Genomic DNA, 24,343 nt, shown 5'->3' with positions numbered 1-24,343 from the left:
CTAACTGTCATAAAGTTGTATATAAATTTGAATCTGAACATGGCCCCCCTTTCATCTCTTGCCTGTGGCTAGTGAACACCCATACCTCTTGGCTTCGGCCTCCATATCGTCATCGATCCACGTCAAGATCTGTGTGGCATAGATGGATGACACGTCCAGCTCCTGAATGTCGTGGGTGGACGCCATGACTAAACAATTGCGATTCGCCTGGGAACCACGAGGGAAAAAGAAAAGTGGGAATGAAACAAGGGAGAGAAGAGAGACATTATGGACAGAGGAAGAGGGATGATTTTGAGAATCGAGGGGAAACACAAAACGGAAGAGATGAAGGGAAAGTTTCTCATCCTCCATTCAGCCCATGGCCATCGACTCATCCAGCTCTCTGCAGTTTAATGATGACCTGAGGTGTGCCTCCCTCAATGGTGGGGAGCTAAAACATTCATTGCCAGTGCAAGAGCAGTAAATCTCTCGCTATATTCAAACAAAGACGACTCTAGTTGAGCAACATCAAAAGGGCTAAAATATGTCGCAAAGGTACTCAAAGGGGATCTAAGAAAAACTAAACAAAAAACAATTAGGATTTAGCGGTTCTCTGCAGATGAAACCCTGTAGAAAACTAATGATCAGTTTACAGTTACACTAAGCTCAAGTTTTAAAGAGTTTCTCTGCTGCATCATGTGCTGCTAGCACACAGTGGCTTCTTAAAATTATGTTGAGGTGTTTTTATCTGCTTGCTGAGAGGTGAATATTTTCACCTGGGAAGAAACACTTTGGTGGACACACAACCGATGTTTTTTACCCTGTCCATGTTTGTGTGTGTGTGTGTGTGTGTGTGTGTGTGTGTGTGTGTGTGTGTGTGTGTGTGTGTGTGTGTGTGTGTGTGTGGGTGGGTGGGTGGGTGGGTGGGTGGGTGGGTGGGTGTGTGTGTGTGTGTGTGTGTGTGTGTGTGTGTGAAACATAAATGGACATAAAGGGACACCACAAATGCTACTCACGTCACAGTTTCTTTCTTCTACCAAATAAATATGCCTATGGAAACGTACCTTGTTGATGGCAAAGGCTGTGATGATGTCTGATTCTTTGTGGATGATGCGTGCCTTTCCTCCAGGGTAGCCCAGATCTGCTTCAATCTGCAGAGGTAAATGTACATGCATGCAACCACACGTTAAGAAACGAACCAGCTCTCCGTCACCAATCAATATACTGTAGCTCAAACCTATGCAAACATTTTCTCAGGGCAAATGGGGGACCTAACCACTGTACAACACCCTACTCTCACCTTAAAGATCCAATGACTAATGCATAATTGGAAAAGGACCCAGGAGATGTACTCTAAGTTGAAGAGTGTGTGTGTGTGTGTGTGTGTGTGTGTGTGTGTGTGTGTGTGTGTGTGTGTGCGTGACGTGTGTGATGCCTTGGGGGTTAGGGTACATGCAGGGAGTGCATCATCAGGCTGCACTGTTACTGTATGCTACGGCAGCCAACATACGGCAGCCAACATACTGCAGCCAACATACTGCAGCATGGTTAGTGCTGTTAGTTATCATGACCAACAAAAACAACCCCTAAACAATCAGCACATGTAGTACATGTTGTGCCATAAAAGTCCAAAGGGGGTATACAGTATGGAATAGTACAATAGGCTACATCAATGCATTATGTATAGGGATGTTGCATTCTGAAACAGTAGCCATTTGAAATGAGGCACACATAGTTTCAGCGTAAGATTGAATTACACTCTTTATTGGGATTATACAATGGTAAAAGACCACATCTTTGTCTGTCAGAAAGAATGCAGTCAAACTCGACTCATGGAAATCCAAATAAGGTGGTTTACCATTTTTAGCAGAGCACATCTCTGTGGGATGCGTATTCACTGCGACAGCGTTTGGGCCCATTAATCAGAAGCTATTCAGCTTCATAGCATGTCCTCTGAGAGGCTGGGATAATTAACACTGGGCCAAACGGACGAGCTACAATGTAGCAGCCTCGACAGAGGAAGCTGGAAGATTAGCAAACCTCTACATACTGTAGCATCATCACACAGCATAATGAAAGATCTACAACTGAACTGGGCCTCACATGAATATTCATACAGCTCAACATAAGACTTCAGATCAGAATATGACATGAACATACACAGCTCATGGCCCCCGTTAGCACTGATGGACATTTTTCATGTCTCTTACATTATGTGAGTCAGACCGTATCAGTTATTCAATGAGGTGATGTGGGTGCTCTCATCTGTAGCCTACTGTAAATTCTGCACCCGTTGCACTAAGGCATAGTGAAATATGTTTCTGAAATGGTTAGACTGAATACTGGGCTGTTTTTGCACGCTGCTAATGTTTACCAGGCTCTTTTTGCAAGAGTTAAAATAGCATTTACACATTTATTTGGGAACACGCTAAGAACGCCCTGGATAAAAGCCTTCCATGTACAGTTAAAGGCTGAACACATACAAGTACTAATTCAATAATTAAACTGCCATGGTTCATACCCAAAATTCTATTTCCCATATTCACCACCAACATGCCCTCCCCATTCAAATCACCACCAGTAGCCAAATCAAAAGCAAAAATACCAATATAATACCATACCATATTCCAAGTCTCGTCCATCCCTGAACATTTCATACTGTCAGTCTGGTCCTCGACGGACTTTAATTGTAAAGGGAAGGAGCACAACACATAGGAGGGAGAGACACACACACACACACACACGCACACACACACACACACACAAAACAACAATAGTGATGAAACATGCAGTCAAACACAAAACAACACACACACGGAGAGTATTACTGGGCTGTTAATCAAACAGGTTGAATCAATTAATAGCGACACCATTTGAATACAAATAAAAGCATTATTTATGCAGTCAGTTGGGGAACATACAAGTGGCTGGCACGCACACCAAAAACATTAAAACCACAGATGAGAATTAGGAGACAGTAATGAGAGACAGTAATGACACAGTTTGCATAGGGGTGAATATTAAGATGTGTTTAGAATGTAATCTTACAAAATGGCTAAATGTGTTGTTAAAGGTGCAGGGTGCTCCACAGTACTACAGACAGTTCATGCAGTAGTCGCAGTAAAAAAAAAGAAGCAACAACAAACCCATTACCTCGTTTTGGTCCCGTCTCTTAGTGAAGATATTTCTGATAAAGGTTTCCTGGATCTCCTCCTGTTTGACCAGGTACTGCCACAGCCGTTTCACGGGCAGTGCAGAGTGGTGGCTCGACCTGGAAGGTTAAGACAGACTCTCCTTATACTGATACTAATGCTTATCACAGCCATTCTTTGGTGAAACACAATTAATTGAGCTCATAGTCCATTCAATAAGGATTTAGTGCCAGCGGGTGCCGATATGAATATGTATTCGGTGCTTCAGGCAAGTTACATCAAATGTGCACTCCGCTGTTCATCCAAGAACAGCGACCAAAGAGATATGTTGAAAGTTAGAGCGACCGGGGCACTTGTGATTGCACTTAAGGATAGATTTAGACCTGTGAATGTACAGAGACCCTGAGGGGCACTTCTTCACCCCATTACACTGGTAAGTGTATGATGTGCAAGCTCCACACATCTGCTGCTGGAGGCAAGTTAAAAATCAAACAGAATAGCTCTCACTTGTCCCCATGTTTGACCGCTCAAGGGTATGTGTGATGTAAAAAAAAAAACATAACCTCCAAAATAAAACATGGCTCTCATCTATTTGTAGTGCTAATCTAATTTGTCTCTCTCCAGGGTCCATGAGGGAGAGAACAAAAGACAAAGACGGTTAAGAAAAGAGTTTAATTAATGTGGAATTCTATTCTCAATTGAATCCACTCTAAAACAATTTAAAACCTCTGATTCGTTTAGAAACGATAGACATTATAACCGGTGATACAGTATTTTATAAAGGAACACCATGAATCAACAGACCACAACTAATGGTGTATACCTGAATGGTGTGTTCGATGGTTCAAACAGGGCCTTGTGTCTGAGGAGAGCTGGGCCGGGGGCAGCCGTGTCATCCTGGGGGTGTGTGGAGATGTACTTGGAGGGCGGTCCTCCAAAGATCTCCAGCCTCTTCTGAAGGACCTGTTCCCAGCGCTGTAAGGTCTTCAGCACAGCATGGCACAGAGGAGAGCCCACAGGCAGATCTGGACACACGTACAAACGCAAATTACGGACACACGTACACACACACACACACACACACACATAGTGTGTGAGTTTATATGGAAAGGTAAGTGAGCTTGGTATGCTTAGGAGTGTGAATGCCTGACCTTTGCATGTGTTAAAAAGAACTCAAACCCCTGACATTAAGCAAAGTGCATTTGGCTCAGGGAACAAAAGTTAGAAGCCTGGAAAGAATGTAAGTGCTACAGTGACCTTACAGTGGTACAGTAGCTTGAAAGCTTCAGTCAGAGGGTTGAGTCCTTTGGCAACAGTGAGGGCCTGAATGAAGCTACAATGGACTAACAGCTTGCCCTTAGTTTGTCAGTGAGTTTAGTGCATACCTAAAAGGTCATGTCCTGCCATTGGGTAGAAGGACTTGAGATTGCACAGGACCAACTGAACCATCGCTAGGCGCATCAGACACCAACTAAAACAACAGAAAGAGAACAGCACACCGTACATCATTACATTAAAGTCAGAACCAGTGGCTGACCAGTGATTTGACTGGAAAGCATCCTCCTCAGCAACCATTCTGACAACATAACCAGGCCACTGCTGCTGACTTTGTATCAAGTTCCAGAGACAAGCTATTTGCTGTGATTTTTAGAATTGACTCGTAAATATATTTTTAACAAATACAAATTTAAATGACAAAAGGGCAATTTAGGGTTTTTCTTTTGTAGTTATAACATTTGCTTGTTATGGCAATTCCACAGCCTGTGTACCTGTAGGAGTTATGGTTGGAATGTTCCCTTAGTGGGGAGTTGGGGTCAAAGACGTCTTCGTACTCCTCTTCATCTTCATCTTCGTCCTGGCTGGCCTGGCTCTCCTCTGAGTCGTACTCGACTCTGCTCTCGGATGGTGGAAGGCAGGGCTATGGGGCACAACAACAACATTGAGATTTTATTTATATTCATAAATAATTGAGGCACCAATTCTGTTTTGGGCTGAAATTTCCCTTAGAAACTATGATAATACAACAGACTGTTGGGACCACGCAGGGTAATTAACCCATTTTCTATTATATTTGTGAAATTCAATACGAGAAATTCTCCAGACAGAAGATCAAACATGACTATTTAAGATTCACACTATATCAGGCCATGAAAAAAAATATCTAAATAGGCCTAAAAGCAATGAAAAGGAGTAAATAAGAAAGATTTAGTTTTTGTTGTAGTAATTATATTCTGAAACAATATTACTTGAATAATACGCTCATAACCTAGGTTATTTGTCAATACTTCTTTCTCCCTGCTTCAGTAGAACAGTTGTACACTCTGGTTACCTTGGCGATGAAATAGTCCCAAATGCTAAGTTCCGGAGGGACGAAGCGTTCCTTAAAGATGGAGTGGGCTTCATGCTCCACTACCGTCTCAGGCCTGGGGCAGGTGGGGCTGGCTGGCCTCTCCCTTTCTGCCCACGCCTCCTCCCTGGAGCTGCTGCGGGAAGGACGCATCCTGAAACGTCTGGACCTCCGCTCTGAGGGCTCACTGGCTGGTGAGACTGGAGCAATCACAAAAAACAAAGCAAAAAAAATAAATAAATAGATACGAGCATCATTTCATGACATACAGTACTAAATTATGGATGGTCCAAAATCCAGTACCATCCAGGCGCGACTAGAGGCCCTCAGCACCTTCTAACACTCACTAGTGATAAAGTTAACATCAAAGTTTTTTTTGATAACTTTAGAGAAGTTACGGCAAGCTTGCATCAGTATCCCTCTGTTCACTGTGAGAGACAGAAAAGGCTGGAGAAAGCATGAAAGAGACAGGAGCATGTCGTTTTTTTTCTGTCATAGGAAGACAGACACAAATAGGCCTGGCTGGCCTTAAGTAACTTGGCCGCAAGTAACCACCCCAGCAGTATAAGCACAACCAGACATCATACCAACCTGGCTGTGATGATTTTGCAGGGCTATTGTGTTTCTCTACGACAGGCGTGCGAGCCCCTCCTCCGAAAACGGTCACCCACAGCTTGCTGTTGAGTGGGTGAGCTACGATGTGGAACAGCTCGTTGCTGGAGTGGGTGGCCAGGCCATGGACAAAGAGGCTGAGGAAGACAGCGGTCAGGATCTCGCAGAGTAGAACAGACAGACCTGGCTGGCTCTCCTCGCCTGCCGAGTTCAACAGGCGGATCAAAGAGGCGATACCTACAGTGCAACCGAGGGGATGAATGATGTGAACAATGGTTACATGCACACAATAATGCAATTTAATTTCTGTAATAGTCTAATAATTAATTTTCCATCAAATTTTTTTTTGTTATAATATCAACTATGTATAGAATATTGTCAAATCCATGATGGGCATGCCCATCATCAAGAGCCACTTAGGCTCGAAACGTCAAGTACTACGGCGGGCGCCCTTGAGCTTACCTGTTCTAATGAACCCCAGGTCTTTAAGTTGGTCAAAGACCTAATATGTCACCACTGCTAAATTTACACCCATTCAGACATTTCAAGGGCAAAGAGAGGAGACACAGGTGAAAAAAGTCAGGAGTCGGATTCAAACTCTGGTCCACTCGGCTCACAGGGGGCACATCATCTCCTGGCTGAGCCAGGCACGAGCCAGGCACCCCCCCATTTGTTTCTTTCCTCACATCTAGATGTTTAATGTTTAAAATTATTAAATTCCTCTTCTCCTCTCCTCTCTTGTCTCTTCTCCCCTCCTCTCCTCTCTCCCCTCTAGAGGCTCACTTCTAGATGTTTAATGTTTATTGTCAGTTGTTCCTCTCCCCCTCTCCCCTCTCCCATTTTATGCTTGACAATCATTTATTTTTGGCAAGTGACACCGCCATGCGACAGACTGTAGCATAAATGATGGTTTACCTGGCCACTGTGCAGGAGAGGTATTCGGTTGGGCAGTCTCCTCCATGCTGACTGTTCTCATTGGCTGCTTCTGAGACAGCAACACACTCTGGTACACAATCCCTGTGAACTCATTCACGTGGCTGTGGGAGAACGTATGCAAGCACATAGACACAAAATCAGTATGAGAGCAAAACGAAGACATCTACATAAAACATGAAGTACAGTACTTGGGAAAAGTGGGGAAAGTAATGGGGTTACAGAAGGTGGTGTGAATATATAATGTCAAAAAATGTTTTAACTTTGTTGCTAAATTAGGAAAATGTCTCCCTAACAAAAAGCTGCAGGTTTGCCAAATCGCCAGTTGAGATCGGTTCCAGCAAAGACAGAAAGTACCAACAGGCTACCACTGTAGTACATTTCCCTGTCTTATAACGGCTTGCTTACAATAATGAATTCAACAAACGTTCCTATGATATGAGCCATATTTCGCACATCAAAAGGGTTTCTTCAGCGTGCGGTAAATGAATTTGAGTGGTTAGGGGCTGAGAACAATGGGTATGGGGAATACTGAGAACTCAACCCGACAGGGGGTCTATTAGTTTGCTTTCTGAGAGTCTTTCTGTAAGCTCCTGTCAAAGAACCAATTGCCTCCACATCAGAGAGGAACATGTCAGTCGAGAGGAACATCGCTGAGAGGGGAGACACGGTACGGGATGTGATGCCTTCATCCAGATTTGATTGCCAAATATAACAGCGCATGTCAGCTATTGCAAGATAGTCAGAGAGTACAGCTCTGAATAGGGAGAGAGATAGATACAGTAGAGAGAGAGCGAGCACGAGAGAGCGAGACAGAGATGTGTGTGGATCAGAATTTTGTCAGCTTGGCTGAAAGGGTCAACCCCACAAGCCAACATTATGAGATTCCCTCTATGACATTCACTTATATACAGTACATACACTCTATCTTTATCCACTCCATGCCCCTACCAAACACAGCCACATATCATGTTACAATTGGGACTTGAACAGTAAACTACCGAGGCTATTTCTAATTTCACTCTCTTTGTTATGGTAATGATGTTATAAGCTCTCTTGGTTTATGGCAACAGAGGTTTCTTGAAACTGCGCTTCTGTGTGGTGTGTGTGTGTGTGTGTGTGTGTGTGTGTCAGAGCTTTAATCGGGCCTAAATATTTGAGCCCGGCTCGACCCACCCCGACAGAACGTCAAGCCCAGCCCGATACATAATTGAAATTGGGCCCAGCCCAGCCCGTGTAACCCGTCATTTTTCTAAACAAGATAAATTGCTGCATGCAGCCTTTTTTCTCATAACATTTTGGTATTTCGTTAAGAACAGGAGTCATTCTACCCTATTCCAACAGTCTATATTTAAAAAAAAAACAGCTTGGAGCAAATAGGGCTATATAAATATATACAATTAGGTAGGGGTGTGCGTGGATATTCAATTAAACGGGGCTGCCCCTACTAACCAACCGTTTGATGGAGATGGAGAAATCACAACCAATATAAAGACCTGGATGTGAATCGCCCATGTTATCTCGTACTGCCCGCTGCCTGTGCTCCGGTCATTTGAAGAAATAATCCAACATTTACTTTGAGGTGAGGAAGACATGAAGAAAGCTTTTCAATCTCAATAGTTTGTCTGAAGATCCATTCTATATGTCATGTTATGGTTTAAACTTTAAGGGGGGCTCTGACTTGCACTGCTGCAGTGACAAGACAGCTGATTGATTTGACCTACTTTTGCTGTGCAATGTGATGTAATTAATTATCTGGGAGCAGGTGTGTAAGATTCCAATAGTATAAATATTTTAAATGGCTTTACTCTTCCGGATCTGACTAATATGACAAGTTGCGAACTGCGAATTGTGAACACAATATGCTACAAATTAATCAATATAAAATGTATTTGGATAAAAAAGAAAAGAAAAAGTAGTATTTTGTTGCCTAGCCCAGCCCGACCCAAAGCCGGACAAATACGTGACCAATTGGACCCGGCCCAGCCCGTGCCGACGGGCCGGGTCGGGTGAGTGAGTGAGTGAGAACAGGTATGTGGAATGCGGAAACTAAGCAAGAAAAGAACTGCAGAACTCACTCCATCATTGCTCTTGAAGTTGTGTGTAAATATCTCTGGTCAAGAGCAAGCCCTGGATGCAGCCAGCCAGTTACCCAGTCAGTCAGGAGTGATGAAAGTGCAACTTTAAGATGTTTAAGCCAGAATAATAAATAAGTCTTTTCCCTAGTCTCATGCCCTTAAAAAAAACATTTTCCCTTTCCCTGTGTGACATTTTTCACTGTCACAAGCAATTCTATTTCTGGGGTCACAGCACCATAGCTCCGAGGTTCATGATCCGGTCAAAGCCAGAGTTAAAAGGATTCTGTAGCGCAACAAGCACTCTGACAGACAACCGTGACAGACATTCTCACAAGCAGCACAGCTGTAGCCAACAGTGGCGCTTGAAAGTTTGAGAACCCTTTAGAATTTTCTATATTTTTTGCATAAATATGACCTAAAACATCATTAGATGTTCACACAAGTCCTAAAAGCAGATAAAGAGAACCCAATTATACAAATGTGATTTGGAAATTATCCAATATTGTGTATCTGTGAGTGGCAAAAGTATGTGAACCACTAAGCTTAGCAGTTAATTTCAAGGTGAAATTAGAGTTCAGTGTTTTCCATCACACAAATAAACAAACAACCCAGTTGGTTTGACAATAGGCTTGAGTAAAAAAAGAGAGAAAAACTCAAACTAAATAAGGAGCAAAACAACAGCAGGTGAACCTACAAAAGGGAGAACATGAATTACCAGGGCTCACAATGCCAACACATCAAAATGTGTATTGAAATGATACATTTTGATGTTGTGACCCTACTCACCTCTCTGGTATGAGACATTAACATGTATGATAACTCAAAAAGGTGGGCAAGACAACAATGGGGTTCCAACACACAGAATGAACAACAATACAAAGCTAGACCAAATGGCATTCGACTAAGTATGCAGTCTAAAAAAGGCTGATTTGGGCATGTTTAGTGATCATTTTGAATTCATACCTATAACATCAAATATCAGACAAAGCACAGGAGCCAAAAGAGTGAGCATAGGCACACAGAAGCCTTATAATCTGGCCCTGATTACAGAATTGTTTGAGAGGAGGATTCAGGGCTGAGGATGTGTTCCCTACACAAACGATTTTTTGGCTGTTTATTTAAAAAGGGTTCACAAACTTTCAAGCACCGCTGCAAAGCTCTGACCAAGCCCAATTATTTGATTAGTAAAAGCTAAGCTTTTACTCCAATATCACTAAAACTCTACCCCTGATGGAACACACATACTGTATGATCTAGTCACTAAAGCTGCTTGTTTTATGAAAAAGAACAAGAAGATCCAAGTCCAATTCAAACCCAAGTCAAAGCATACCGGCCTAAGTTGTGGCTGTTTGTTTAAGCCCCACGTGCACGTTATAGGAGGACCCAGGAGTGGCAACATTGTTCCCCGCAACAACCAGAGTAAAGCACATATCAACCTCAAAGCTGAGCCTTGAATCGATTTGTTTTGAAATCAACAAGCAAACAAAGAAACAAAGATTTAACACACGAAGAGCGAGGAAATACATCGGTAGAAACGCGAGACTATTTCCTTCAACCATAGTCTTTCCAATGTCCTACAACACATCAAAAGCCCCCCATTGAAAAAAGTTCAGTTTGGTTTAAATACGTTTAGAAAACAGATCTCAAAATTAGTTTGGAGCACAAGGAGAGCTAAAAATCTAAGAACAAATGCTCAGTGACACACCCACCTGTAGTTGTGTCCCTCACAGAGGCACTGGTAGATACAGGCAGACAGAGAAGCAGCCAGACTGTGCATCACGTAGATCTGAAAGAACAAGGGACATACAGTATGTACAGTGGGACATCACAACTTGCATTAGTGGACAGAATCACTGTCCAGCCAATGGAGGAAGGGGGACTTCAAGCTCCTATACAGCCAAAACTGACAGTATGCACTGTCATTACACACTTATACACATTTTGTTGGGATTGATCACATGTAGATTACCCCCACCTGGGGGTTCAAACCTTGAACAAATCAACATCTGTTGTTCTACGGCTCTCTGTACTTGAGATATAACCAATTATGACATTTTGATTGATTGACCTTGATCACGATCTTGATATTTTTTACCCAAAAGTTAATCATCTCTCTGGGACAACGTACAGATTACTCCCACCAAGTTCTGTTCACAGACACACAGAGACAGGAGCAATTACAAGCATTGCTGGGGGCAGGGTAATAATGAGTGGGATATAATTATCTATTTAATCTCTTGAGAAATGTATCTAAAATTTGTAAATTAATTCATAATTGTTTGCACCCACGGGGAAAATCCATTAAATGTGGCTATCTTCGCTATCGGCAGAATACGCAAGTGAAAATACACGTTAATCTCAGCGTTAAGGTTTCTGTCACAATTTTTATGGGCTAGGGCTGTAACGATCGATTATTTTCGTAGCATTTATTCTAACGATTACTTTTCTGATTAATCGAATAACAGAGAAGCGAGAAAAAATTATATCAACGAATCAACGCAATTCTTTTTTATAACCAATTAAATAAATGAGTTCAATTAACTGTTGCACCCCTAAAACAGACTAGTTCAATGAGTAAAACAGCATAAACACATCACATTTGAAATATCTTTCCTCTATGTAGATCTGTGTACTGTGCCTGCAGCAGCGTATGCAGAGCAGTATGCACCTTCTCACACCAAGCTTCCTTTTCATAAATACCAACGTTCGTGTAGAAAGTTGCATAACTTCATACCCTTCATACATAAGGCCCCAGGAGTGGGCACAAACAGGAATTAAGGTTTAATTGGGACACACTTCTCACTGAAAAATAGAAACCATTTACTTCCCCGTAACCTGCCTACAAATAGAATGTCACTACATACAGTAAGCTTAACATCAATTTCACAGATTGTGGGCTACATGGACCAAAAAATAATACATTTGATTTTATGGGTCATTTCCCACATCTCCCAGTGCCCTTGTCCTCTTGCAATGGATTGCAATGGAAACTTAAATTCAGAGCTCTATATTGTCAAGCAGAAAGAACACCGTCCATGCTTTATAGAGGATTTATTTGTGTGAATGAAGAGATTCCTGAAAGACTACAAAAGTTTGCAAATCTCCTTGCGTCAATCCTGTTCATGCATCACAAAGTATGTACAGTATGTAAAGTAGTGACTAGGGGTGCAACAGCTTTTCTTGCACAACACTGTTGTTCAACGGACTATAAAACTGAGCTTAAGTGGCTAACCAGACTAATTGATTTAGTTGATTATAAAAACCCATTAGTTTTTTTTAAAAACAATAAACAGCATATAATCTTTAAAAACACACACTTCTTGATTATTTGATTAATCGAAAAAGTAATCAACACAATAATCACTAAGAAAATGAAGGATAGTTGCAGCCCTTCTGGTGACCCTGAGGGGTCATTCTGTGTGTCTCACCTCGCTGTTGATCACATCAGGGTGCGGAGGAGAGTCCAGGGCATTGATGGTGTGCAAGATGTCATGAGTCAGGTTGGTCAGGTGGACTATGGGATTGGCCACCACCGTCTTGGCGTTGGCAGTGCAAGCCAAAAGAAGAGGGATAGAGGCGGGCTGGGGGCAGAGTGCCACCGTTGGGCTGGCAGAGTCGTCCTGTGGGCAGGATGTGGATGTTAATACGGTACAAATCTACATGACCGTATCACCAGAGGACTAATGGTGTAATACAAACTCTGAGGAAATGCATTGAACAAATCAACAAATGGATGTGCCATCATTTTCTTCAATTAAACAAAACTGAAGTAATCGTTTTTGGAGCCAAGGAAGGCAGATTAAAAGTCCATTGCCCATCTCCAATCGGTCATGTTGATTCAGAACGCTGCTGCTCGTGTTTTTACTAATACCAAGAAAGTGGAGCATATCACTCCAGTTCTTAAATCCTTACACTGGCTCCCTGTGTGTCAAATAACTTATTTCAAAATACTACTGTTGGTCTATAAAGCTTTGAATGGTTTAGGGCCAAAATAAATTTCTGATCTTGTGCGAAATCATGAACCATCCAGATCTCAGGTCATCTGGTAAAGGTCTGCTCTCGGTCCCTAAAACCAAAAATAAACGTGGGGAAGCAGCATTTAGTTTTTATGCACCACATATCTGGAACAAACTCCCAGAAAACTGCAGGTCTGCTGCCACACTTAAATCTTTCAAAACACAACTAAAAGACTTTTCTGTTTGCCGCTGCCTTTGATTGAGTTACTTTTCTTTTCTTTCTCTTCTGCACTGTATCTGTTATTTCTACTTCTTTTGCTTTATGCTTTTATACTAATGCATTAGTTTGACCCTAATGTCATTGTATAATTGTGTTTCCTTTGCTTGATGTTCTGTGTAAAGCACGTTGAATAGCCTTGTTGTTGAAATGTGCAATACAAATAAAATAATAATAATAAACTTTATTTGTATAGCACCTTTCATGGCATGGAATGCAGCTCAACGTGCTTTACAGAGCAAGAATAAAGCACAAGTGCTTTACAAAAAAAGTACTTAAATGGCCTTGGCCTTTTAAGTAGGATGAGTTCCAATGCACTGAGACAGATCACATCCAGGGATGCAAATGTGTTACATGCGGTGTTGCGCACTGAAAATAGGTAACGGTGGAAAATAGAAGCTCTACAAGCTCACAACCCATCACGCTGCGACACGTTGTGAGCTCATACTGGAGATCTGCTGTTTTTGGTATACATCCGGCTTAAGATTTATACAGTGTAAACTAATGAGTCGTTTAAACGGGGCAAAATATATAATTATAGCAGCCCTATTATAATTGACAAGATTTAATGACCTGTCTAATACAAATGGAGAAAAACATCCAACCGTCTCACTCCCTTGTTTTTCTTGGGTGGTGCTCATGAAAAGTGCTCAGAAAAGAGAAGTCTGGGTATGTTTGCTTTGATGTGAATTGTGAGGCAACAGCCGGCCTCCTGCTGAGACATAATCAGAAGGGATGAGGAGTGTTAAGACACAAGTAACCCAGTGCAAACTAACCCAAGACGAGATAAGACGCGTGGAATCTGACCAAAGGCAGTGAGGGATGTGGGACCAGTGTGTGTGTGTGTGTGTGTGTGTGTGTGTGTGTGTGTGTGTGAGACTGTCAATGAAAGAGAGAAAAATAGAGAGGAAAATTGGTAGGAATGTAATGTGGAAGTGTGTCGTCTCGGTGTGTGTGTGTGTGTGTGTGTGTGTGTGTGTGTGTGTGTGTGTGTGTGTGTGTGTGTGTAGCATAGCCATATTAACCCTAGTATCCCTATTCTGAGGCAAACCTTTTGGCGAAAATAGCCAATCTACAAGCTCACAACGTTTTGCGACGATGTGAGCTTGAAGGGTTAGTGTGGAGGGATAAAGGGAGGCGGCCAAGTATACACCCCTGGGGGACTCCAGTCAACTAAAAGTATAAAAGGTTTAAGTAGCTAACTTCATCAATTGCGTGCTCCATGTGTGCGTGTCCCACACTTCATGTGTATTGCTCTTGAGGAGTCGTCAACAGACCATCGTTACACCCTTCCACAACAGAGGGTCTAGCTAACCTTTTCATGTCAAAGACCCCTAAATTAATATGAATTTGGTCTCAGACCCCTATCTGAAAATACTTTGTGCCAGGGACCCCCATACAAGATCTGTGTTGTTGAAATGTTTCCAAAATATTTGTGAAAATAGACGATCTTCAAGCTCACAACGCGTGTGTTGTGAACTTGTAGATCGGCTATTTTCAAATAGCCGATGTACTAGGGTTAAAGTGCTTAAACTGATTTAGATGTTATACAGTATTAACACATTTAGCTGGGTCCCCGGCACCCACTTTGAGAACTGCTGGTCCAGCTAACCTATACAGTACATTCAATAGGCCAAGAGAACAACTGTACCTTGCTTGACAATAAGGAAATATGAGAAGAATATGGATGACAGCAGGAGTCAGGACTTGTGCTGGGACAAAAAGTTGTGTGAGTGTGTGTGTGTGTGTGTGTGTGTGTGTGTGTGTGTGTGTGTGTGTGTGTGTGTGTGTGTGCACGTGTGCGGGGACATGAGTTGCTGCTTTTATTCAGAAATCAAAAGCAGTAGAGCAGAAAGGAATCACTTTCAACGTCAACTGTGCCAGCAACACACAGCACTGTTCCCATGACAACTTATGAGAGCAGTTAACATTCATTAAGATTACAATTTGACTCAACCTTCTAGCAAGACCTCCCTCAGGAACCTCACTAAGGTGTGCCATCAATCCATGTGATCGGGAAGTAGGTCTGAAGTAGTTTGCAATAAAGTGTTGAATCTGGTTGCATTAACCCTTTAAGACCTGAGGCGATTCTTAAAAAAAAAAAAAATTGAAAAAAAAACTACGGTAAACATTTTTTTTTCAAGATTTTTCAAAAATAGCAGATCTACAAGTTCATAGCGCGGCACTTGGTGCCGCGCTATGAGCTTGTATATCTGCTTTTTTTGAATAGCCAAAGACATCTTAAGTGACACAGATGCGTTCCAGGTATCAATGGGTTAAGGTGCACGCACGCACACACAGATATGAGAGAATGAATGACAAAACCCCTGTTTTTCAAAAACCCAGTTGCTTTCAGAAGGTTGTGGTTCATCTTTCATTCATGAACAGTACTGTATGTACCTTTTGGATCCTTCAACAAAGAGAATCGGTCAACTACTGCTGAGATGCCAACTGAGAGTCTATGGTAACCTCCCCCCCCCCGCGCAATAATATATGATCACAAGATGCAGTATGTTTGCATATCAACTAGGCAACAGCTATGACGAGAGACGGTTGCTTAAAATATTATGTATCACATTCTTTGACATTCTATATTATTTTCCGTATAAACAATTTTCATTCCTTCCTGACACCTTACATGATGGTTTTTGTGTAAAACAAAGACACACACAAAAAAACTTAAAGCTGAGCTGCTGCTGGTGATGATAGAAGTCATTATAGCATGTATGACATTGTCTAGCCCACTCTAGCCTACAATACTAGTGTGTCTAATAAAAAAAGCTATTTTTAGTGAAGAGATTTGGTATAGAAAGAAAAAATAAGGGGCCTAGTATAGACCCCTGGGGGGCTCCAGTCGACAAAGTATATAGTGTACTGTATACTGTAGGGTGTAAGCGGTTACAAATGTATGGCCCATAGAATAATGAATAATATGTAGCCTTCTTCCATAGATTCAGCATAGTTTGCTGGAGGACCCCTGTGGTGTGATGGTGGCAGACTGGCTGTCGAATGAAACCAGGTGACTAATAAACTGCTTTTGTAGTTGGAAGAAGTCATCTCAACATAAAGTTATATGTGGCAATTATTTTTCAATGTCTGTATATTTATGACTGTATTGAAAATCATACCTTCGGGATTTCTCAAATACCCTTGTATACCGTAATATCCCGATAGCGCCCAAGCGTAATTCATGCCAACGAAGCTTACTGAACTGAAAACTGCTGCCTATGACCTCTTAATGGTGACAGTGGATGTGCATCCGTTTCAAATACCTGGTGGGATTCCTGCAGCAGCAGAATGAGCTCCATACGCACAGAGGCCAGTCCTCCACCATGAGAGCCATGCAGACTGCAGTAACTGAGGAACATCCTGAGCAGAGGCTGGTTACTCTGGAGCCAGTGTCTCCGGCTCCTCTGGCTCTCACCAGGCGGGCTACCAGGCTGTTAAAAGAAAACAATTAGAATCAATTAGCCAATGGTTTTACGGCCACATGAATCAGCATTACTGTCCCAATTCGAACCACTTAAACCCTATAGAGTTAGTTAACCAGGGTCCCCCCAGGGCTATACGCAGTCCGCTCCTTTTTTTCCCCCTCTATACCAAACCTATTTGGCAAAAACAGCCGATGTACAACATCAGAAGGTGTCGCATTGCAAAGCTTGGTGAGCTAAGCTTGTTAATTGGCGAAGAAATGTGTGCGCCCCCAGAGCAACGACACTAGGGTTCATGTGGTTAACTAGCAAGCTGCTTTTCAGCTCAAGTTCCAAAGTGGTATGCAAAACTAAATTACCGTTTAAAACAATCTCTCACAACAATATATTCTGCTAAAGCTGTGACAAAGCCGTTTTACAAAACCATTCTCCAGGCCTGTCAACAAACTGAGTTGTTAAAAAATAATTCAATTAACCAAATAAAGCTAAATCAAGCTCAAATTGAAAACTAAAATTGTATCAATTTGTAAATATAGAACAAAGCTGTGTTTTTGCGGGAATGTTTATGCCATGAAAATAGGAACAGAGGCACAATCAAAGAGTGGAGAAGGGAGTCATGCAAATGGCAACTCTATTAAAGCAAGGTTCTTATAAGTGGCCACATTATATTAATAAATATTGTCATTACAACATCCGAAAAAACACTTCATGATTTTCTAATGAATCTAAAAAGATCTGCTGCCATGGCAGCAACAAACACCCACCGGTTCCTCCTCTGCTGCCCCAGAGACAGGAGCCATACTGTGGTTGGACAGCTCCGGCAGACAGGGCTTATAGCTGCAGCAGCGCTGGAGAGCCACCACCTGGGGAAACAAAATGTAATGTTTTTATATTAATGTTGCTACAGGGAATCTATCATCCATGGGCTAGAGCATCTGTGGAATGCATAATGTAATGCATTTCAACAAGTTTATTAAACGCTTAATTTTCACAAGACACTGCAATTGTTTCATGGACAAACAAGCCATTTGTCTTGCTTGGACCCACAATACTCCCCCCCCCCCAAAGAATGCCCTATTTGATACTCCCTCGCATGACAGTGTCGTGCAAAGGTACAAGCTCACAACACGTTGCAGGGGGTGGTGCAGGGAGGCACCAGAGCAGACGTATCCGTCATCAGCCTTTCATCCAGCTGAGACATGGGACTCACTAGTACGTTAGAATAATTAACGTCGACGTTATCGTTTTATTTTTTAAGCATTATCTTTACTGGTTTGAGTGTCAGCAGGCAAGTAGAAGGTACGTTCTGCTGGCCCAGAGGATTTAAATACTGTGTATTTCCAGGGCAGCGGGCCATTTCTAATGTCGATCTATGCATTGTGATGTGTTGTGAGCTTGTACTGTACTATATATCTGCTATTTTTGCAATTTGTATGCCTACAGTATAATGACGTGCCCAACATAGGGACTGAAACTGCTTAACTGCTGTCTGTGGATTTGTATAAACATTTAAACAATGAAAAGTCGCATTTGACAAAATAATAACTACATTGGATCAATTAAAACACGTTATTTTCTTCATTTCGTGAAAAGTGACAGTTTTGGAAATTCAAGGTTTCTGCCCCTCAGTGACGATAATACAGTATAGTGCGATAGGGAGCACTCCAGTGATACACATGGCAAAAACCATAATGATATATAGGTGTTATTTTGGGTTATAAAGAAACCAAAAGCTCATAAGGACCAAGGCACTATGTTAAAGCGACATTGCGTGATATGCAGCCCCGACTGACATACAATTGGAATTACATCAACAAACCGTTGTTTCAACAAATCAAGTCTTAGTGGGGAGCTCAAATTGGGCCGAATTTTGACACCATGCTTCATAAAGGACCCTCACGTCAAATCTGAATTAAACCTACAGGGCATCATACTTTGAGGCCTTTTTTCTGTTTGAAATATAACCCAATGCAGCTTTAAATTTTAAATACCACTCGGCCACCAAGAGAGCTGCCACAGAACATGTAAAAAGTATTTAAGTATTCTCTCACCTCTCTCTCCAGCCACTGGCAGAGCTGGTAGCGCAACTTTCCACCATCCAGCTCGTAGCCTGTTGACAGGGTCCTCAGCTCATTGGTCAGGATCTTCAGGCACGCGCTGAACTTCAGCTGGGCGGCCAGGATGTCCTCCGACGGCATTATGAAGTCGTCGATGTCCTCTGTGGCGGTCTCAGACAGTGGGGACAAGGTGTCCTGAGTGTCATGATGAAACACACTGTCCCCCGTCACACCTTTCTTGCTGCTTTTATTCTCCTCCTCCTCCTCCTCCTCCTCCTCCTCCTCGTCCTCCTCGTCCTCTTTGTCACTGTCCCACTTCAGCTCCAGGGGCTCGTCCAGGACAGCCATCGGCTGAGTCCAGTCGAAACTCAACATCGAGTCTGATTGGCTGTTGGACAGGCTGTCCCCGGCCGACTCATACCCGTTCAGAACCGGCTGCGACCAATCAAGGTCGGATGCCCGGCCTTTCTGGCTTCCGTCACTGAGCTCTGGGGTCATGCCGGTGTCCCCCCGGCTGACAACCAGTTTGGAATGCTTGTGGACTTTGGGCATCTTGGAGAGAACTTCCAGGGCCAGCATAGGGCAGCCAGCCTGGAGGTGGGCATACGCTGCAGTGAAAAACAGCCTTCTCTCCACCAGGGTGATTGAGTCTGCTCTGCGGCCCTCTGCGGTCAGGCCGACTTTGGCCTTGTCTGATGAGCCCAAATGCCGGCGGAGGAGCAATGGGTGAGTGCGGAGGTAGGTGTAGAAGTTGAACACCTCAGGGCTGCACGGGGACATGGCTGAGGGACCTGCCAGAGAAATACACACAAGCGAGAGGAGACTGGGCTATTTAAACTGAAGCGTTTGTGCAAAACAGTCCCCCCACTGCTTTGATCACAGTTAGTCCCTGCCATGTTTTGTTATTGTTATTGAATCAGATGCGGAGAAGGGACGCGCAATGAATCAGTAATTATATTCTAGACATTTTGAAGTGCAGAGCGCTCTTATCTAGGCCAAATGCCTGACGATCTCTTATTGGGGGACTAGAACTACAACTTGGGAGAACGTTTTTTGACAGCTAACAGAGAAGAGATGGTTAACAGAATGTGATTCCCAAATATTGATTCTTTTATATCAAAAGGTCTTTCCATAATTTTAGATGTTCTTCCGTTTTCCTTTCTTTTCCCATCGCGTTTTTTCTTGGGATTTTTTCCTTAAAAAAAAAAAATCTCTTAAGGGTTAGTTCAGATTTTTTGAGTATTTTCTGTAGGAAATACTTGCCATTAATGTAGTGGTTGCGAAGGTATTAATTGATTGCCCGAGTCCCGTGGTCAGAGTTATGGTCCGGTTCTGATGAATATGAAGTAGTTCCGGTAGATTAGTAGATTTGGTGGGGGCCGCTCATTAAAAATACTAGTATCATTTGTATTGTTGACCTATTTCTACCATATAGTGCAGGTTTCGTTCAATTTCGACCCCTCTGTCACATGGTACTAATGTTTGTGTCCAGAATCACTACGCCGCGGCAGCCTACTCACGCACAAAATATATGACACAAAAAATGGTACCATGTGACAGAGGGGTCGAAATTGAACGAAACCTGCACTATATGGTAGAAATAGGTCAACAATACAAATGACGCTAGTTTTTTAAATTAATTAATTTTTAATGAGCAGCCCCCACCAAATCTACCGGAACTACTTCATATTCATCAGAACCGGACCATAACTCTAAATTAATACCTTTGCAACCACTACATTAAATGGTAAGAATTTCCTACAGAAAATACTCAAAAAATCTGAACCAACCCTTTAAAAACGTACTTTTATCGAAAGTAATTAAAATGAAGATGTTTATTATGGTTTTATTTGATTCGATTAATTATTCAATTTTAGGCAAAGCACTTTTTGATTCGTTTTGTTTTGCCCTATACATGTATTATCATCATCATCACCACCACCACGGTATATACATTTCTGGGTTCTTTAGGTGTATGTCTCTCTCTCTGCATGCGTGCGTGCATGCGTGTCTGTCTCTCTGGGGAGGGTCATTATATCAACCCTCATTCTACGAGATACATTTCCATACAAAATGTACAAGAATCTGTTCCATCAACTCCAACACAGATTTGATGAAACAGATGGTAAATTGTTGTGAGTTCAACTAAGGGCAACCTCCCAGACAGAGAAATCATCTCCACAAGGAGGAGGGTGCTCATCAGGGAGAGGTTTATCTCTCAAGTCATGGTGAGGTTCATACGAAGTTCAGCGCTTCTTCCATTCTTAATGAAAGCTTTACAAATACCAGTCGCATCTGATCTGACTTTCTCATGTGATCTACACTTGTGTTCACTTGCACGCATCCTTAAATAAAATACACCAATTACTTATATCACAGAAGACAAGGTTGTACCTGGGAGCTGTGACAGCAGACATACAGTACTAAGTCCCAGCTGTGAAGTAACAGTGGTCTATCGACCATGTTACTACCAGTAAATCTGATAGGTCTACTTGTATTTGTCAGTCACACATATTTGCTTAATCTTGTTATAAAACAGCCTGCTTCTAATACCAAAGACCTATCAGTGCAAGAGAGGAGCACTGAGGGTCTGCTATTGTCTGTACTTCTTCTCAGCAGCATGTCTCTGGACTATAGACATCCAGGAAATACTAAATCAAATCCTCAGTATTCATTTATTATTCTAATATTAATTTGTATTATTTGTAACTACAAACGTGTACAAATGTAACCAAGTGCACACGGAAGGGTCCATTTGGTTACATTTCTACACTCTCAGAGGTAGGTTGGCACTGAGGATTTGACTGTGTGTACTAGCGAAATCCCAGACAGACATCGTTTAGCACTATAAATGTACCGGGGTCAGATGTGCCCCCAGTGGACCCAGAGGTGGTGCTCTTAGCAGGCTGTTTCAGCAGAGTGTCCAGAGCTCTGCTGTAATCCTCCAGGACCCAGTGGGCCATGCTGCGCAGGAACGGGTCTGGATGAACTGCAATCTGAGCAGGAGAACATACAATCAGGCTGGAGAGAAAAGGGCACCTTCAGGTAACTCCTGAGTTCATTTTCCATACAAACGTCAAGCAAATTTCAAGTGAATTAGGTATATTTCCATCAACTTGACTTGTTTGACTATAAAACTGTTATAACCTAACCCATATTCATATTTTATTGAAACATTTCCTTTACCATCCAGATTTTACAAACATAATTTGCACAATTTAGTGTCATACTAAGATTCTTCATTGTATAAAACGTGGGTAACATAGATTTATTACGCACACACACACACACACACACACACACACACACACACACACACCTGTTTGTCCAGGCCGAGGACGTGTCGTTGTAGGATCTTTTTGTAGGTGGAAGATGTCTCAAACTCAGACTCATACAGCCTAGCGATCACCAGTGCCAGCTGGAGGTCCTGCATCTTCTCTAAACACACCTGGGAGAGAAGTCATCATCATCGTCTGTCATACTCGTCACATTTCAGGGTTTGGGTGAGGGCAGAATGGGACGGAACAAGCCTTGAGAAAATATACCCATTTCCTAACAAATCTCAAAATGAAATGAGGTCACGTCCAACTTCTGTCACAGATACACACCTCATAATTATTTTCTGAGATGAATTGAGGTTAGGATTTTCCCTTTCATCCCTAATGAGGGAGAGCAGGAAATCAAACATGCGAGAGTACATCTCCGTACACACAGCAGGGAGGTAGATGAGGGGTGCAACTCATTTCAGGCTCTCAAGGTGTGTGCTGCATTTAAATTAGACTACCTCCGCTAGAGAGACCAAACAAAGTCAACCGTTGCCCTTTGCCATGATGACACTCATTTGCATATCATTCTCAGCGAACGTAGTCATTTCTCCTGCAGAGGAAATAATGTGATTACCCCCCCCCCCTCCCAGGTCTTTCACAACCAGGCTTAACTTAATGAATACAAGGTTAAAAAAAACTAAAGTTGAACTGTGTACATTATCTTTTCATGGTTTGCCTACACTGGGAAAGCATGTGTAAGAACGCATACTAGGGCACAAATCTATATTTAGTAGCAGGAACATGCAGTATAGAGCAAAAAAAGTTAGGGAAGTACATTCCTTCATAACATGAAGGGACAACGCTGCTTGTCCCTTCTGCAAAGGGCTTCGCCACCAGTAGGTTACTGCTTGGGGGAGATATTGTATGTAGAACACGGCAACACCCAAGAGTCAACAGTCCAACATCAATAATTCTTCAGTGCATATTGTTAAAAGCTTTTGACAAAGACACCACCGCTGGAACATGTCAGGCTGTTTTAATAAATAAAAAGGGAAAATACTGTATGTGCTGATAAAAAGTGCTGGTGTTGCAGTATGACATCCATCACCACTGTGTCTCTGTTGGGGACTGCTTACAATATGCAACCATTTTGATCATACAACATCACCCTATAGGCTGAGGAAATTCCTAAACAAAGACACCAATAATGTGGGTATGATTCATGATTCATCAGACCAAGGCAAAAACAAGGGACTTTTATCTTGACTTTGCTTCTCTTGAAAAAAATAAAAATAGATAGAAATCTCAAATTCGTAAACCCGCTTTTCCAAGGGACAAGCGTCTCTCTTATTTTTGTTTTGCATCCCTTCTGGTCCTCATTTACCTCGACAGCATCCTTGAGGGAGCCAGCCAGAAGGAAGAAGGCTGCAGAGTGCTGGAATCGCTGTTTCCCCAGAAGAGCGAAGGCATTCTTCAACGCCGCTCTCCTCCACCGCTCCTCACTGAAGTTGTTGCTGAAGAAGGCTGTCATCTTGACATTCTTTTGAGACCTGGAGGGGGAATAAGAGAATAAGATTCCAAAACAACAACAACAACATTGCTGTCATTAATCTCTTTATAATCTGACAGTATTGATCTTGGCTTTCGCAGGGAGAGAGTGCTGGTGTGTGTGTATGTGTGTGTGTATTCCATATTTAAAAGCCTGTCAGAATAGTGCCTACCTGTAAAGTCCCCAGACCACTGCTTTCTTCTTCATGGCGAGGTAAAAAATAGCTGCGTCCAGAGGATCATTGTTCCTCTGAAAAGAAGCCTTGGCAACCTGACAAAACAGAGTGGAGAAAAAAAAAGAAACAAAAAAATACATCAACAACAAAACAAAAAGAAAGTGCTTAGAATTTCAGTACACGTCCCTGCAGTCCACAGCAGCTTTATCTACAGTGTGAATTGTTGCTTTGTGGGTCATTTTGGGGAGCAGCACATACTCAATTATCATTGCTGTCGGGCAGAAAACTTGTATCTCCATATTTCTTCTTGTTTTTTCACAAATTAATGCCCTAGTTTATACTTTGTCGCATGGCAGTGTCACGCCAAAGTATCAAAAATAGCCAATCTACAAGCTCAGAACGCATCGCATTGCCACCCGTTGTGAGCGTATTTTCGCTATTTTTTTACAAATGTGAGAAATGTCTGCGTATGTCCAAACATGTCCAAAGTAGGGACGCCAGGTTTAAAGTTAATGTCTGTCTGTGGGTTAA

At 42.3% G+C, this 24,343-nt stretch overlaps 1 protein-coding gene across 4 annotated transcripts in view; it reads right to left on the bottom strand.

The window, feature by feature from the left end:
* dmxl1 (Dmx like 1) overlaps positions 1 to 24,343 on the bottom strand; it is a 74,836-nt gene that overhangs the window by 13,812 nt on the left and 36,681 nt on the right. For 3 of the 4 annotated variants that reach the window (XM_080434432.1, XM_080434431.1, XM_080434433.1), the window contains 19 exons: positions 23,810 to 23,907; positions 23,473 to 23,638; positions 22,142 to 22,270; positions 21,680 to 21,818; positions 18,817 to 19,613; positions 17,530 to 17,628; positions 16,607 to 16,774; positions 12,530 to 12,721; positions 10,811 to 10,887; positions 7,006 to 7,127; positions 6,070 to 6,327; positions 5,461 to 5,678; positions 4,901 to 5,049; positions 4,517 to 4,602; positions 3,955 to 4,156; positions 3,133 to 3,250; positions 2,601 to 2,660; positions 1,044 to 1,130; positions 86 to 207 (listed from right to left, as the gene is read on the bottom strand). In XM_080434432.1, coding sequence (XP_080290558.1) covers positions 86 to 207; positions 1,044 to 1,130; positions 2,601 to 2,660; positions 3,133 to 3,250; positions 3,955 to 4,156; positions 4,517 to 4,602; positions 4,901 to 5,049; positions 5,461 to 5,678; positions 6,070 to 6,327; positions 7,006 to 7,127; positions 10,811 to 10,887; positions 12,530 to 12,721; positions 16,607 to 16,774; positions 17,530 to 17,628; positions 18,817 to 19,613; positions 21,680 to 21,818; positions 22,142 to 22,270; positions 23,473 to 23,638; positions 23,810 to 23,907 — 3,287 coding nt within the window. The remainder of the gene's footprint in view (positions 1 to 85; positions 208 to 1,043; positions 1,131 to 2,600; positions 2,661 to 3,132; positions 3,251 to 3,954; positions 4,157 to 4,516; positions 4,603 to 4,900; positions 5,050 to 5,460; positions 5,679 to 6,069; positions 6,328 to 7,005; positions 7,128 to 10,810; positions 10,888 to 12,529; positions 12,722 to 16,606; positions 16,775 to 17,529; positions 17,629 to 18,816; positions 19,614 to 21,679; positions 21,819 to 22,141; positions 22,271 to 23,472; positions 23,639 to 23,809; positions 23,908 to 24,343) is intronic. The other variant, XM_080434434.1, reaches the window with a different exon arrangement.

The sequence above is a fragment of the Gymnoscopelus braueri genome, assembly GCF_963280865.1.
Source record: "Gymnoscopelus braueri genome assembly, chromosome: 7".
NCBI lineage: Eukaryota > Metazoa > Chordata > Actinopteri > Myctophiformes > Myctophidae > Gymnoscopelus > Gymnoscopelus braueri.
This window is presented reverse-complemented; position numbering and strand designations above follow the sequence as displayed.